Source organism: Lipophrys pholis (genome assembly GCF_963383615.2).
Source record: "Lipophrys pholis genome assembly, chromosome: 12".
Taxonomy (NCBI): Eukaryota; Metazoa; Chordata; class Actinopteri; order Blenniiformes; family Blenniidae; genus Lipophrys; species Lipophrys pholis.
Window position 1 is genome coordinate 11,751,153 of NC_137641.1, and position 17,403 is coordinate 11,768,555.

The window sequence follows — 17,403 nt, forward strand, 5'->3', positions numbered from 1 at the left end:
ATATACTTTTTTTTTTTATTTAGAAAATATTGTACCTTCAAATTCTGCCACAAGTGGAACCATGATCTCTTTCATCAATAAAAGATTAGGCTTTGCATCCACACTGAGACAAGGAATTATAATAACATTAGTTAACATAAATCAATAAAGTCAGAAACCTTTTTGTACCTCAGTAAATTAAGTTCAATGGAGTATTTCTTTTTACTTTTAAACAGCCGTATCTTCACTTTTACCCATGGAATGAAAGTCGGTACCTTTGGCAACTCTATAGGATATATAGAATGAAACAGTTACAGTGAAAATAAGTAAAACTAACAAAGTTGTTAAATAAACACAATGCGAAGTATTGATATTGCTGGGAGGAAATGGTGATCAAAGGATGATCTCAAACATGACCATGTACTAGTATGAAGTAGGTAAACACACCAACAGTCACATTGTGTTACATGGTGGTGAAACAAATTCCAGTAGCGTGTAGTCCCCCCCTTGGCCAGTCCCAAAGTAAATACATTATTGGTTCTATTGCTAATGAGAAGATGATGACTAATGACTAGATTTGAATTGTAAATACTCATCACAGTAATTAATGAAAGCTGAATTAATACGTTCATGTAATTAGTAGCCGTAATATTGATTCATCCTGGTGGTCGTAAGGATTCAATGTTTGTGAACCTACAACAGGTCAAGTTGCTGAGTCCAATGAGAAAGGAGAAAGTAGAAGGTTCCAGACACGGTAAATCAATCAGGTCAATAGGACAATGAAAGAAGATGCCAACACTTAAAATGTGAAACGCAAAACCCTGAAAACATCGTCTAAATACCTTTATACTTGGGATTAGGTATTACAATGTGGGATAAAAGCGACTCATTACCTGCTTATGTTCCGGGATATGATGCATATAAATGAAGTGCACTGAGCTTTGTAAGAAGAATTGAATTGTTTTGTATTAAAGTGAAGCACAGCGGAGCAGTGGTCATCAATGTCGCCTCATAATGAGAAACATTTAGATCGAATCTGGATTGAGAACTTTCTTTTGTGGAATTGACCTTTTTTTTTTAGCCTGTGCCTGTAGGGAGTTTATACGGGTACATTGACTTCCTTCCATCATCCAAAAAAAGCATGACTGCTTAATTTGCAGAGATAAATTAGTGGTATGTAACCTTGTGCGACTGCAGCTCTGAAACAAACCTGCTTCACAACCAATATCATTTCAAATAAGTTCCCACCCTGTCTCCCTTTATGCTATATGGACGAAAAATAAATGGAGTGTTACGAGTAACAGAAAATAAACATCTGCTAATGTAGTTTATTAAAACAGCTTAACAGAGGTGGCGTTTCACTACGAGATATAATTTTCCACAATGTCACGCAAGAAAAACTAAAAAAAACCCACTAATAAGCGTTTTCAGAGTTGGGGCGTCGTAAAGTTCCACTTTGAGAGCTGTTTTTGAAAATTCGCGTGTTCAGTGGCTCCGAGCGTTGCACGGTTTCCATTTTCACTTTGAAAACATTATTGTGCAAACGGGCCCTAGAAGCTCAAGTTCCTCTGTGGCTGCCGCAAAGGAGAGTGAGTGTCTACGTGGATACAGGTGCCTTGGAGGGACAAAAATGCTACTTTGCAGATATACAGTAAATGAATCAACTGCAAACTTCACACATTAACTTGCCAATCCAAATAATAATATTAAAAAAAAAAAGGAATTCTATAAAAGAAGGTGTTCCCACATAACTTGAGCAGTGTTGCACACAGATCCACTACATTGCGCACTCGTTGTGATAAAGTAGCTTTTGTTCTATTAATTACAGGATTTGCTGCACCAAGCCCGTCTAAAATTTGTAGGGTCATGACTTCCTTTCAAATGTCACATTGCGGCAACTCTAAATTCTGGCCTCTTTCTCCCCTTCATAACAAAACACTGATTATGTTTAATCAGCTTCAACAAGTTGAATGTGTGACTAAACTGTCGACAGACTGTGCCGATAGCCGTGAAGAGTGAGATCACAAATAGGTTCGCAAAGTGTGGGTGTGAAGCAACGAATAATATTGAAAATGCTTCTTTAATCTTGTGTTAAGTTTTGCCGTTTTGAAAGCTTCTCTCAAACATGAGTTCGTACTGAACTTTCTTCACGATGAAGAACTTCTCTCTGAGCTGTGGTGAATCACTCTTCTCACTGGAGCTTCCTTCTGTTGGCCTTTCACCATTTGCTCAGCATCCCCGCTTCTGGTTCCGAGTGACGATTTCAAACACTCATTTATCGCTCTTGTTTTTAATATCTCTTTCGCCTGGTGGGCTCCCAGGACTATATTCCAGGAGTACACCATGTACATGTCCAACCTTCAGACAAAAAAGGGAGATAATGAACACCAGGATGTAGAAAAGGAGCAGATAATGAAGACGGAGAAACAAAGAGGAGATGAAATTAGTTGGAAAACAAGAGGCGTAATATGAAGGAGAGTGAGCATAGGAGAGTCTAACAAGCAGATACACAGCAACTATCCTCTTGTAAAAAATATTTCTGACAACTCCCCATGGCTTCGTCTTGCACAGTTCTAACTATAGTTGGTATCACGCAGTCTGTTCTCCACGAGAGTGACGAGTTCCTTATGTTTTCAGCGTTTCTCCAGGCTACTACACTCAGAGGGATCAGTGATCACATAGACACATTTCCATCTCTGACAGAGTATCTGATGTCTCTCTTTTTCCTTACCCACCAAAATGTTCCTCATTACAAGAGCTCTTTAAAAATGGCTTTCTGTTCGAGACTTGAGAGGCTGTACAGAGAATGTCTGAGAGAGACACAGCGAGACAAGAGACTGCCCCCTCACGCCGGTGATTCTTAGGTGTCAGAGGGGGAGGGGAAAATCCAGCTTCTTTATCGTCAAAGACTTTGCGTCACTAGAATAATACATGTGCATCCTTCTGTTGAAAAACCAAGAGAAGCTTCACAACTCGCAAGCTCCAGCTTAGGAAATCTGTAAAACTATTTCAATGTACTGTACTCAACGTATTCAGTGAGCCTGTTTACATGGACAAGATAATCAGATTGTTTAGATTAATCATAATATTTGTAATAATCTGATGTGATGTGATAAGATGTACTTGGAGAATGTGATGATGGAAAAGCATTGGTTGACATGCATAGATAAATCAGATTAAGACACAAGACATTGGAGTATTCTGGATGGATCTAGATATGTTTTCTAGTTTCTCATAAAGGAGTAATTTCTATTGAGATAATGTATCTCACATTGTGTTGTTTACATAATAACTTAAGCTTCTGAAATTGGACACGGATCAGATCTTTAGTGTCCATGTAAACGGGGCTCAGTGTGTGTAAAATGTTAACTCAGTATCTTTGTGTTTGAAACTTAATGATGACTAATGATCAGGAAAAAAAAAAAAAGGTAAACCTCCCCTGGTTATTACTTTTGAAGCATTAGATGATACATTTCATGGGATTGTTCTACCTTAAGGGGCAATAAAAATCTAAGACTAAGACTGTAGCTTGTTTGCAGATATGACAATTAAAAAAAAACTAAAAAAAACAAACAGATCCACGAGAAAAGCAAACCCAGAACTGGAATTAGGTTTTAATCTGGTACATAAATCATACATTTGAAACATTTGAAAATATTGTTTAAAATACGCAGTTAGTAGTGATAGTGAAACTTCTCATAATATCTAACAAAAGCTTCAAGATCTGGTCACTAACTTGATTTTGTTGAAGAAATAATATTTACTTTCAGACTTAGAACAACGCCTTGATGTCATTTTCTAACCAGTTGCTGTAGTTTTGTTGTCAGTGAGTTTCAGAATAGGCACTCACAATATCTCACTCTTGGGCCAACTCTGAAGCCTTTCAGGGACCAGGCAGATCCATAAATCGCACCTATAAATCTTCACGATGGTCAGTTGGGAACACTTTCAGATGTCCGTTGAACTGTCGCTGCAAAGCATGTTTGGGAAATGATTCCATTAGGACTCATAGTCAGGCTGCACACAGGCCAAACAAATTCCAGCAGATGTCAACGACAATCTGCACATCGCCTGAGAACGAGACCCAGAGCGGTAAACATTTCGTGATGTACAAGTGAAGCGTGTTTCTTTTTTAATGACGCGAACTTTCCCGGTTTGTAAATCGCAAGGCAAAACTGACAACCTACCATGTGTCCGACAATTCTCATAGACACAGGTGCAGGAAGCTAAAAACTTCCCGTCATAAAGTCGTGTTGAGGAGACGCAGCTGAAGACTTCTAAGTATGAGGAGGAGGGTAAATCTGTCATACTTACTGCAACCAATATTAGGAAAAAAAACACATTAAAAAGACTTTGAAATGAGTTGGATGGACGTAAGGCTGATTAGGGTTGGCTTCAATTTCTTGACCTACTTGATATCCTGGCATAATTTCCACATTCATTTGACAAATGAGTAAAAATAAACTAAGCTTACGTGCAGGTAAGCGTGCGCCTGCATACATAGTGGATATGTATTAACCTAAGCCAGCACAGAAAGACCCGAATGTCTCTGAGCACACACGAACCCACAGTTTCTTATTACATTTCAACCGTTTGACTTTTAATTTCCACATTCTCCTCCACATGTGGACACAGAGTGATGATTCAGATGAGGCAAAAAAAAAAAAATAAAAATGGGACCGTGGGAGGGCAAGATGCAAAGAGAGGTTTAGAAGAAGATGGAAGAAACCTCGAAAACTCGTCCGCTGTCCTCCGCCTTCAGCCGCTCAGCAGGCTCTTACCTCCCGTGGCTTTACTGCTCCAGAGAGACATGAGCCGACATCAAAAGTGATACTAAAAAGTACATGCGCACGCAAACATATACGTGCGTGCACACGCCGAGTATCCACCTATCATGCTCCGCTAACCTCGAGACATAAGCTGATTACCCTGCAAATTGAAAGCCCACATGCTGATGGGGATTCGCATATGCATTCGGAGTGGCACACGTGTGAAAACGCTGAAATATATTCACATACTTTAACATAAAATGGGAAAAAAAAAAACACACCACATTTGGATAATGATTCACTTTGTCTATGGATGAAAACTGGTCATACGCACACACATGCAGCCACACACACATCGGCACACAGTCACGTCATTCAGGCTGAAGATGAAAGACACTAAATTAAAAGGCTGCATGAGTCGCTCCTCTCTCCAAAAATCTTTCTCTCCCCTTTTCAAACAAGCGTCTCCCTCTCTCCTCATTCACTCCGTCTCCTGCCCGTGTCAGTCGCCATCGCTGTGATGCTGATATGAAATCTGGGGCGAGATACAACGGGCTCCTAATAAGATCACACCGGTATAAGTCATTCTTAAGGTTCGACCGAGCAATTTCACAGGTTAGTGGCCTCAAATGGCAAAAGGGAGATGGATGGTGAATTAAAAGAGGTCGGAGCGCCGAAAGCTTGTCCACTAGTGAAATCAAAACAGACTTCTTATGGGATCTGTGTGAGAAGAGAATATTAAGATGAGATGAGCTGAGATATGTGTCTTAATGACTCCAAATATCTGCGGGGAAACTATGCGCTGTCATTCATAGCCACCCAAAAGTCCAAAGTACAGACGTTTCTATGCATTGTTTGGCTTGAAGTCGCCACTTAAAATGTTGTGTTGCATCAAATTTGAAAGCGATTTTTAGTTCTAAGGATAAAGCTTACACATCTACTTACACTGTGCATTCTTGTGATTTGCAAGACTTGATGTACTTCGACTGATCCGCCACATTCAGTCATAATTACCCACACCAACAAATATACCAGTTGAAGAAACGCCGGGTTTAGTGGGAACTTTGGTACATTTTCAAGGCACAAAGAGGGGAAGGCGTTAGAACTGAACTATAATGACATTGGTGAACCTGATCACTTTGACGTCTTCCTCTGATCCTCCTTCTTGGTCCACTACGATTCCAAGGTAAGTAAATGAGTTGACTTCCTCTGTAGCTCCAGCCTCCAGGTTTCGTGCTCTGCGTGTTAACTGTGAGTTTGGTCTTCTCCCGGTTGACCCTCAGTCCTAGTTGTGCAGCTGCCTTTTTCTAATCTTGCTCTCTTCCTCTGCATCTGTTGGTGGGAATGTAATAGTGGGGCAAGGTCATCGATAAAGTCCCGGTCATCTAGCTGTTGCATCATTGTCCACTGCTTCATCATCCAGTCAATGGCGAGGAGAAACAGGAACGGAGACCAAAGGCATCCCAGTTTCACCCCTGATGGAATCTCAACAGATTCTGCTCGCTCTCCTCTGTGCAGTACTCTGCTCGCCGTTCTCTCATATGACTGTTTGATGATGTTGATGTACTTAGGTGGAATTCCATAATGCTCCAACAATCTCCATAGGCACTCCCAGTCAAGGCTGTCAAATGCCTTTTCGAGGTCGACAACATTTACCAGCAGAGAACTAATACACTCTCGGGACTGCTCCATAACGATGCACAGCGTAGCTATTTGGTCTGTACATGACTGTTCCCTTCCGAATCCAACTTGGTGGTTTTTCAACTGGGCCTCTACTGCGCTCTTCATTCTGACCAGGAGGATTCTGTTGGAAGATTTTGCTGGCTGTCTGCTGCAGCATGATACCACAGTTATTCTGGCAGAAGGATGGATCGTCTTCCTGAGCTAACTTCCCCAAACATCCTTGCTTCCCGTCCTCCGACACTCTCTCTTACTGCCAAATCTTTTAAAAGAGTGGGTGTATGTAGGGCCTAGACTGTGGTGTTGATGTCCGCTTTGTAGGCTTAGCTTGGGATGGTGTCTGGTCCCACTCCTTTCCAATTCCTTAACCACTTGATGACTGTCTTTATCTCTTCTTTCGTGGGTGAGATCGCTCTCAACCATAGAGTCTCGCCTTCTGACGGTATGTGGAACATGGTGTTTGGTCGCTCCCGGTTGAGTACCTCTACGAAGCGTTCCACCCACCTCTTCTGCTGTTCTTCCTTTGAACTCAAGGTATTGCTGCTCTTGTCCTTTATGAGCCGGTCTGGTCTTGGGTTCTTCCATGCCATGACTCTCATCTGGTGATAAAGCTCTCTTAGGTCTCTCCTCTCAGCTGCCTCCTCTGCCTGTTCTCATAGTATCATCTCTTGTCCTGCCAGACTCAGGTTTTGACTTCTTTGTTCTACTTCTGGTGTCTCGCCATGCCGGCTCTAATCTATGTGCTGTTCAACTTCTCAGTGCCTTCTGAGATTCATGCCGTCCTCTCTGTTTCCTTCCTCCCTCGGCTTTCTTCGCAGGTTGGAGAAAATGACAGAGGCAGAATAAAAACCAAGCAATCACAGTAGACTGTGGACACAATGTACCGCGTATTTCACAAGTTTGAGCCAAGATGTCTTGCATGGTGTGATAACCCATTGTGGGTTACGATCAGAGCATTTCACATATGGTCAAACATGGAAAAAGAGAACAAAAACCACCGTGGCCAAACTTGGAGCCAAAATGAAGTCTGCTGCCTTTTTGGTATTTTATCAATGACTTAATAAATCCTGTTATAAGCTCCCAGTGCACTTATCAAAGCAAAGGCTCAGGGAATAATGAAGAAGGATGCCAGACAAACAAAGCATCCGTTAAACCCATGAGCTTTATCTATTTTCCCCCAAAGTATTCAAACCAAAGAATCTCCAAAATAAAAGAGGCTTGAGACGCCGGCTAACAGGAGCAGAAGACATGAAGAAGTGAGACCAGCCACACAATGAACCATCGCTCCAGGCTTTCCCCCATAAATCAGCTATTCACAACACATAACAACAGTGATGTGTTTAGTAGATGGCTTCCCTTTTCAGTAATCTGTACTTGAATGATCATATCCATTAGTCACGGAAACATGATACTACACCCTGTTAATGCGGTGTTTGTTCTGGAGAGAAAAGTCTGTGTGAAAGCAGCCACACCAAACTCAATACAACTCAATACGGCCCACACTAAATGTGCTCTCTGGGCAGCACTACCAGCTTGAGATACTATACAATGTGAGTATAATCGCTAGAGAAGAAATGAAATGAAATAATAATAATAAAGATTTGAAAAACAATAATGTAAATGCTTCTTATTGTGCCCGTGGACGAGTTGTCCGCGCACCCATTTAAATGTGGTACCAAAGAAACATGCATCTTCTTTTGCTTTCTCCAACTTGAGGTCAGCGGGAACTGGAGCTGATCACAAGCAATATACACTCAGCAATGTACACAATGGAAAACCACTTGTTATTCGGCGGTACGCCTCACTATTACTTTGTGTTATTGCTTGTTATACTCCCACAGTTATCTTCTGTAACTGCTGCAACACACCGGGGTCTGTGGTTACAACAGTAGCATGCTCACTGTGAGCTACGGTTGTTGTTAGTACTTTGATGGACCCCTGCTGCTGAGTTATTAGTATGGTGGCCTCTAATGCTCTCATTAACCACCACCTTCAACTTTTGAATATGCTTTGACTGTTTTTAAGCAACTCCTGCTGGGTCCGAAGTGCAGGACACACAAAACAATAGCATTAAGAAACAGGGGGGTGTAAATATCGTTTTGATGCGCGACAATATGCAAAGAGCACGGCGCCACTGTGGAGCTGCATTCATTTTCATGGTCATTAAGTTTGCATTCAGGTTCCTACATCCCTCATTTCTGTACTCAGTTCATTTACTTGATTAGAAAGATGACAGTGAAAGTCTAAAGGGAAGGATGAGAGTCGATGATTTTGCCGTCTAGTGTTTCGTCAATAAACCGCGCCGCTGTATGAGATTGAAAAGATACCGGGAGGAAAAGATAGAATCTTCCTCTTCATGTTTATTTCCTCACTTTTTCCTTTTGTCTTGATTATTTTCAGCCCAGCACCACCCCCACCACCACCACCACCGTCTCGTCTCCTCTCCGCTCAGTTCGCTACACCTATCTGTTTGAGTTATCAGTCGGGCTGCTAATGACTGCCAGGCTGTCTGCTGTGATAATGGGCTAACAATATGAGATAATGAGCTAACAGTGAGTTGTTATACAACTCGGCTGTTAATGTGTGCAACATACTTGGCTGAGTGCTGCACGCTCCACCGGCGTGTGCACACGGGGAAGAAATGAAAAAGGTATGGTGGAGTTAAGTTGAGATTAGGGGCACAGTCTTGGCAGCAGAACGACAATCTTTTCGCTCGGTGTTGTCGGGAAACACATCAAACACAGATTCTGACATGAATACAGCTCAGCTCTTTATCTTTGTTACCCTGGTATTCAACTGAATGAACTCGTCTTAATGCTAATCTCTTTAGGATGGGAATCAAACACACGAATGGGTCAATCATATGCTGTCGATGGATGTGTAAAAAAGAACGAGTGGGCAAATCAGTTTTATTGAACTAAAACAGACCTTTGCCTGCTTAGAGAATGAAGCAGCCATATTATTACACACCACTCTTTAAACTATTTGGAGCAGCCTTAATTAATCTGATCACGAGATCTGCAAGGCGATGGGTCACAAATAAAAATGAAGGCATTGTGTGCTCTACAGAGCATGCTGTTCAATGTTAAGGCCACGTTTACACAAAAATGTTCCAAGTGAAAACGCTTAGTTTTTGCGTATTCGTTTCAAAAAAGTTTAGCGCTGACACTGCAACATTATGAAATCGATGTCCGTTTACATGGAAACGCCAGGAACTCTGAAAACGATGTAGTTGGCATGCCAGGTCACGAGTTGGCGCTGTTGGTTGTTTTAGTAATGAAACCACACACTCATGCCTGCAGAGAACAAGACGCTCTAAACTTTAACATTGGTGAGTATATAGAGATTCATATGGACGACAACATTAGATTGTTATTATGGGTGACTCTCAACTATTAAACTGCCAAGTCCCAGGAGAATATGGACTGGGAGTCATGACACTCTGCAGGCCGCCATTGTTGTTATTGTCCATCTACTCACCCATGTCCACAAGAGCTGTTTATCATAGCTGTGGTGCGCATGCGCGGTAGCAGCATTTCAGATAAATTGCGTTGTCCTCCATTAACATGGAGTGTTTTCGAAAAGTTCCACCTTGGGAGCCGTGTTCAAAAACTTTCCTTTTAGTGGCTCTGAGCACCACTGTCATGTACACCGACACCTAAAGGTGATCTATTTTCACTTAAAAAACGTTTTTCAATTTTCATCCTTAACAAAAAAACGTCTTCTTTATTGATCGAAATGCAACAAGAAGTGACTCGGTAACGTGTGTACAACACATTCAATTCACTTGTCCTGGAGTCTTTTCTAATGTATTTTGGATTGTGTAGCTCACAATCAGTTCTGTCATTAAGACAGGCTCAGCGCCTTTTACTTTTGTCAAGATACAATAGAAGTCACTAAATACCATCGTCAGGATATTCCCAATGGAAAAAAAAAAAAACGGTTTTATGCAATTGTGTATGTTTAGTATTTTGATGTCACAATGTTTAAATGCCTAGACTTTAAGTGTAGCTTCCTAATCCAGTGATTTGTCAGTTCAAAACATTTTCAAGATAACACAAATAGAAAAACTATTTAAGATGTGTTCATGTTCAATTTACCGGAGTAGGCATGATTATGGTATAATAATTATGGTACCATTTTTTTTCTGTTGGCATAATTTACACGGACATGTTTGCTAGAACCAAGAGTCCTGTTATCTTACCCAGGGTGATGCTAATTGACCAGTTGCTCAACTAAAACACACTGTCTTTGCGTTACTCGAAGCAAAAACAAATACATGATGTTTTTCACCTTCCCCTTGCCAGTACAGCAGCAGTGATCTATGGAAATAAACCTTTCATCCAGACAAAGAAACGCCGTTTCATTGTGCTTGACAGAGTTTTTGCATTGCATTCTTCCACGTGCCTGAAATAAATTGATTATGTTAATTAAATGACATCTGCTTTATCACAGACCTAATTAATGTCAACTTTATGTACTTTCTATCAATACCGATGACAGTCCTACTTATAATGATTAGGGTACAGAAGCACCTATGTATTCAACACTAACCCAAAGGAAAGTTTTCTAAAAAATGAAACAACAGTGCCACCTTAAATAATTATGCTTTGTTGTAATAGACTTGCACTGACTCCCCCCCTGCATTTGAAGACTTTAATTTTTCATATCTTATTGACACTGTAGGCGGATCCTCTGCTTTGCTGTAAAGATGTCGTGCATGGTGATTGCTCTGCTTGATAGCAGTACTTTAAAATAATTAAATACGATGTGTGGATGTCACAAAGGTACATATACTTCTATATTTTCTTAATTCTTTCTGGTGTGGTTCAGCAGCATACTGAGATTTGTGTTTGTCAGATTACATACGACTCATTAGCTGTTTTGCACATCATCTGCATTCTGCCAGCTCTGTCATTCACCCATATAATCTAATGGAGCAGAGACGCCATGACGTATTTCATTATAAAAATAATTTTCCCGAGCAGGCAGTCAGGGAGCTGCGGAGCAAGTGGTGCAACATAAAATGAAAACAGAAGTAAGGAGCAGACTGAGAGAATTACTGCAGAGGCCAATCTATGCAGAATATCAATGCTTTGTTATGGCGCTTTACTGAAAATCTGTACCATGAGAAAATCTCTCTGGATCTGACGCCGGGGCATAATCCGCGACTGTTCCTGTGCACTGTTCTACAAATCTGAGTGCCGTGAATACAAAGGTGTTTCCATGGACTGGAGACAAGCCTGTCTCAGCTCACTGTGGGGTGAGCTGACAGGAGCCCCACGTATGATTGGCAGCAGTACAAAGAAGAGAAACAAAGTTAAAGCGCACCAGCAATACATACCCACCAGTGAATATGCGAATATACACTTCTTCCATCGGGTGTGTACTGGTGCTACTTATTTTTCAGACCATGCATGTAGTTCATATTCAGCACACACACACACTGTGGCCCACACACCAGATTATTGCTGCTCACTGTTGAATCAGTCCTGATAGTGGGTATAAATCAGCACAGTCCAATCATATGTTTCACTGCCTCCTTCTCTGCTGTCTAACACGATACTGTGGCTTCTCAGATGGCCACAGATGGCCATAATATTTTATCAAAGCGCAAAAAAAAAGAGAAAAAAAGTCACTTTGCTCCCAACGAACACTCAATCAATAAAAATCTGGTGTCATTGTTTTATTTTCCAGTGATTTGTTGCCCGACATTACGGTTATGAAGTGTAATATTTTCACACCCACAGATGCCCCATAACAGGGGTGTCAAACAAATGGCACACAGGCTAAATCAGGTCAACCACAAGGCCCATTCCAGCCCACCGAGTGTCAGTATTACTTAAATGTTTCATTAAAAAGGCACTGCTGTTTCACTGTGGCCTGCTATAGATATCAGTGGCGCGGAAACTGGTTTTATGTTGTAAAAGACTGCAAAAAAGTTAGGCGTATTCAAAAGGTACTCCAATCTTTTTCCACTAAAACAAAGGGGAACAATCAGAGTTGTCCAAAAATGTGAATTTAGGTGTTATTATGCTAATGGTGCGGCTCACTCAAGATCAAATTAAGCTGTATGTGGCTCCTGAATTCAAATGAGTCTGACACCAAGGTCTTAATCAAACAATCACGATTCTGCAAGCTACTTAATGTAGGTAATCAACTCACTGCAAGATACTTTTTCAATTAGGAGTGGATTTACTTCACTCATTACTATCAATAACAAGAAACACTTGAGAAAGACACTCCTGAAAAAACACTTTTTTTTTTATTTTTTACTTCTGTTGGGCCTGCCTAAATAGTGTGCATAAAGCTATCAGCACTTTGTGGATAATTCTAATGACTGATTCATTTATTAGGTTCAATTATTGTTATATGTGAAGGAAGATGCTCTACAAGCTGGATGTAAGCTGCTCTGGAGAGAAATGGATTTCAAAGCTGATGACAAAACGATGAAGCCGCAACGATTCGTGATGATGTCCGGTTTTCAGTGTTTTTCAAGGGACTATTAAAACTGTGTTGAACTGCACATACTACTTTTTGGAGCAAAAACGTTAGTTCACGACAGATGAGATAATCTTCCTCCAGGAGTTTAGAAAAATAGCAACAGTGCAGCTCTTCAAGGAGGATAACAGACTCAGATGATGCTAATCCTAACAGTCTGCTTGGAGAGCGAGACAAAGATTCATCTGTGCTGCAGCAATACAAACTTTTTCACTTCGAGGAGGAGAGGCGAGATTTTTAACTATATTACTGATTTCACAAAGTCAACCAACTCCCACTTATTGTTGCCAAAAAGTAGTTACTTTAACACATTTTTTTTTCTACCACCTTCATTGTGATGCCGGCCTCGGGACTGAATCTGATCCTTCCAGTGTCATGATACCAATTCCATCCAAAAGCTTGAATAGTGAATTTCTCTCACACAAAGGTGGACAGTTAATGCGGTGAAGGGAGCCAGATGAAAAGCTAGGACAACTGTGTTTTATACAATTCTGATATGAAAATACTGCTCGTTAAAAAGCAGTATATTACATGCCTGTCGATTGTATTGCAAGATAATGGTGATTCAGACTGCACGTATTCAAATCTTCAAACACAGAGGAGCTTAGCCAGCAAGCAGGAACTAAGTACTCCAATAAGAATAAAGCAAAGTAGTTGGAAAGCATGCAAGAGTATTCATTCAATTCATAATTTCTTCTTTAATTCTTGGGGGCTGCTCGGGGCCCACGTGTGACCCCAAAATCTGGACAGTGTCACGTCTGCTCTGGAATGACGTATGCCCTCTAAAATTAAGACAGTGCATGTCAATACCTGAAAATTAAACACTGACAGGGACTGAAGGTCTTGGAAACTACTAGCTAAAGTTCAACTGCCGATAAGATAAGGGCAGGGTGAATATAAACCACAAAGCGATGAATGGCAGGGGAGAAAGGACGGCACGGGAATGCTTTCTCCACACTGTGATGGAAGGTCAATCATAACTGAATTCTCCTCTTAACCTTAATAAAGTACTTTATCCACCACCGCAGTTGAAACCTCTTCAAGTACACCTGGAATAACTTCTCAGAAAGCTTCAACAGATAAGCACTGCTGGTGGTCTGCGTGTTCATGTTTTAACCCATTTTCCTAAAATATCACATTTGATGGGAGTTTCTTAATCTCAAGACAGAATGATGAGACACATTTCCCTATATCATGATATGTACTGTGCATTTAGTACAATCAAGACTGATTTCTGTAATTTTCGCTGAAATGAGTTTATACAGTCATTCTTGAATCCTCATTTCAGTTAACTTTATAACAAAATATAAAAAACAACAACAAAGAAATATGATTCATATTGTTTAAATCTTGTGTTACTTACAGTAAAGCTGTATGTGTAGACTAGATAATGATCTCTTAGATATTGCCGAATGTAAAACAAAATCCTTACATTTATATTTACTGTGCTGCAAAAGAAAGGGTAGTAATTTATTTTTCCACCGTAACAAGGAATCCTGAGAAATGTGGGCATTGTCTGAGATTTCCAGCTTGTTTGCTGTTTGTTAAAGGTCTCTCTAATCAGAATGCCACTTTTACAAAATGCCCTCCCTTTGAGCCAGAATTGATCTGGGGAACAGAAGATTTCCGGCTGGAGGAGAAGTCCTCCAGTCTAATCTTTCAAAGGATGCACAGATGGGGGGAAAATGGCGCGATTGCTGACTTATTGCTGACGCGCTACGCTGACGTGAAATGCTGGAGTTAATGTGCACAGAGCTGCAGCTGGATGTGCATACTGACAAAACAAGTGTGTTGCAGCATACGTTACACTTGAGACTTTCAAATCAAGTGAGCGACTCTCTTTTTCCGATAATCCAGATACATATCCATCCTTTTGCCATTCTAATAAATAACAGTTTGAATAATAATGGAACGGTGCATCTTTTCCCGAGCCCCCGTGTGATTCTGTGTAACACAGTACGATAGTGGTGTCTGCATGGCAGACCTCATAGTTATTGTCCCCTACCTCCAGGACAGATGTCTCTTATTCCACTTGTTCGGAAGAGTCGGGCTTCGCCTCCTACGTCCCATCGTTCCCTCGGCCTCAGACACATCTGGCAGGGAACATCTGGGTGTTTTCATTAGTCCCAGAGTGGCTTGGTCTTAAGAGAGAAAAAGCAGAGTAAAGAAATGGACTTAACATAAAAGTGGAGTTTAATTGTGTCAGAGAGCTGCTGATTCATCTGTATGGAAATTTCTGAGGCTGTAGTTGGTTGTTTTCCTGATTGGATTGCGTTATATCATTAATTCTTGAGTGTGTAGTGCCTCCACTCCGCAAACGAAGTGGCTCGCACGCATGATTGATCCAAACAAACACAAACACATACCCAAGACTCCGGTCTCTTTCAGCCCTCCAAACTTCTGCATGGCCTTGATGGCATTGGTCAGAGCCTCCTTGGTCTGGAGCTGGCCCGTGACGGGGTCAGGGGGCGGGAGGTAGCCAAACTTGCTCAGCCAATCCTGGAGGGGAAACAGTAGACATGGAGCTCAGCAGAGTTTATTCCAAGCATGTCAAGCATCCCAAAGCCATTGAGACGGTCTAACACCTGTTCATGTCTTTTGTCTATGAATACTTTGTCTCTACACATTTATATATAACAACATTAAGCTGTGTTTCCTGTGGGGCTATTGTTACATTTCAAAGTTGGCTGAGGTACATGCATGTCTGTATAAATAATCATTAGAAGAGAGATAGAAGAGAGAACAGTGCTAGGAACCTGATCTGGGTTAGGTTTGAGAATTGAGAAATGTTCTTACAAATTGTTTGGTTTATAATACAAGGCTATGCAAATGCATGTCTAACTGCTTCTTCTCTCTTTGCAGCTTTGCAGTTTGAATATATTAATATCTACCTGAAAACACGGCTCATATTAATGGCTATAATGGGGCTTTATGAGCAACAACATGCCTTTTTTATAGCCACATCTTGACTTTGTAAGTAGGATATTTTCTGCAGTGCTTATTGTTATATACATTTTAGTTTTGAAATAGTGAAGGGTAATTTCGGATGGTATTCATCCAGCACAACAGTTCAATCCACATTTAAGACGAGTGAAGTTGCTGCCAATCAGAGCAGTCAGACTGACTTCCTTGATTGATTTTAGAATAGATAAAGTCTGACTGATGGAAGCATCTGCAAATTGACTTCTGGCCTTTTTCTATTCATTTCCTCCTTTTGCTTTCACCACCAAGGTCTCTTTTTTATCTGGGGTCTCTTTTCCTCCCTCCCCTCTTCAATTGTCTCAGCTTCACTAAAGCCTGCGCGTCCATCCTCTTGATCTGACAGCCAATAAGAGATGGCAGATTTTAAATAGCTTTTTGATCAGCTCTCATCAGAGGTGAGTGACACCGATCGATGGCAAAGCGTCCCGCCTGTACTGACAACACGGGGAAAATCCCATTAACTCAATGGCTTTAGTGGAGCATTCTCCAGCCTGATTATTTGCCTCGTCGTCGCTGGCTTCCCCGCTTGCGTGGGGCGTTTGGGAAAAATTTAAAAAGGAATCGAAATGACCTACAGCAACATCGCTCCAGATGAGAAACAACAACAGTTTCCCTGTACCGGTGTCACGGAGGGTAAACAGGAGGGGGTCAAATTATTAAAAAAGATAAACAGACTCTTTGAATCAGCTGATAAAACAAAAAGGATGACAACACTGACTTGTGCTTTACACCACTGCATCCGACGCTTTGCGTTGCGCTTGGTGACGTACGGCTTGGATGCAGCTGCTCGGCCATGAAAACCCCCCATGAAGCTCTGGACCACACTGCTCTGGAGCCAATCTGAACATCACAGTAAGTCTGAAGGTCTGTAGTTGTTGATCTCTGCGCACTATGCACCTCAGCATCTGCTGTCCCCACTTTTCGTGGCCGACCACTTTGTGGCTGAGTTGTTGTTGTTCCCAATCGCTTCCCCCTTGGTTATTGTACTACTAACAGTTGACTGTGGAATATTTAGTATTGAGGACATTTCCTGGCAGGACTTATTGCACAGGTGGCATCCTATGACTGGAAATTTACTGAGCTCCTGTCACCAACTCATTCTTTCATAAATGTAGAATTAGTCTGCGTGCCTATGTGCTTGATTTTATACCCCTGTGGCCATGGAAGTGATTGGATCACCCGAATTCAATGATTTGGATAGCTGAGCAAATACTTTTGGCAATAAAGTAAGTAAGTAAGTAAGTAAGTAAGTAAGTAAGTAAGTAAGTAAGTAAATTTTATTTCTATAGCGCTTTTCACAGACATGGAGTCACAAAGTGCTTCACAGTAAAAACAAATAAAAACAGATAAGAGAAAATGAGCAAATACTTTTGGCAATAAAGTGTGTTTTGAGTACTTAGTATAGTTACACAGACAAATGAATGTGATAGTTAAGTAATTTCTAAAACGATTGTAAAAAAAAAAAAAAAATGCAATTTGCCACATGTTGTAA

At 41.0% G+C, this 17,403-nt stretch overlaps 1 protein-coding gene across 1 annotated transcript in view; it reads right to left on the reverse strand.

Annotated features, from left to right (window-relative positions):
- The window catches only part of LOC308118318 (matrix metalloproteinase-17-like), an 85,902-nt gene that overhangs the window by 39,508 nt on the left and 28,991 nt on the right, over positions 1–17,403 (reverse strand). The window contains exons 2-3 of the mRNA XM_080477671.1: positions 15,296–15,428; positions 14,935–15,070 (exon numbers count right to left, since the gene is read on the reverse strand). Of these exons, the coding sequence (XP_080333797.1) occupies positions 14,935–15,070; positions 15,296–15,428 (269 nt within the window). The remainder of the gene's footprint in view (positions 1–14,934; positions 15,071–15,295; positions 15,429–17,403) is intronic.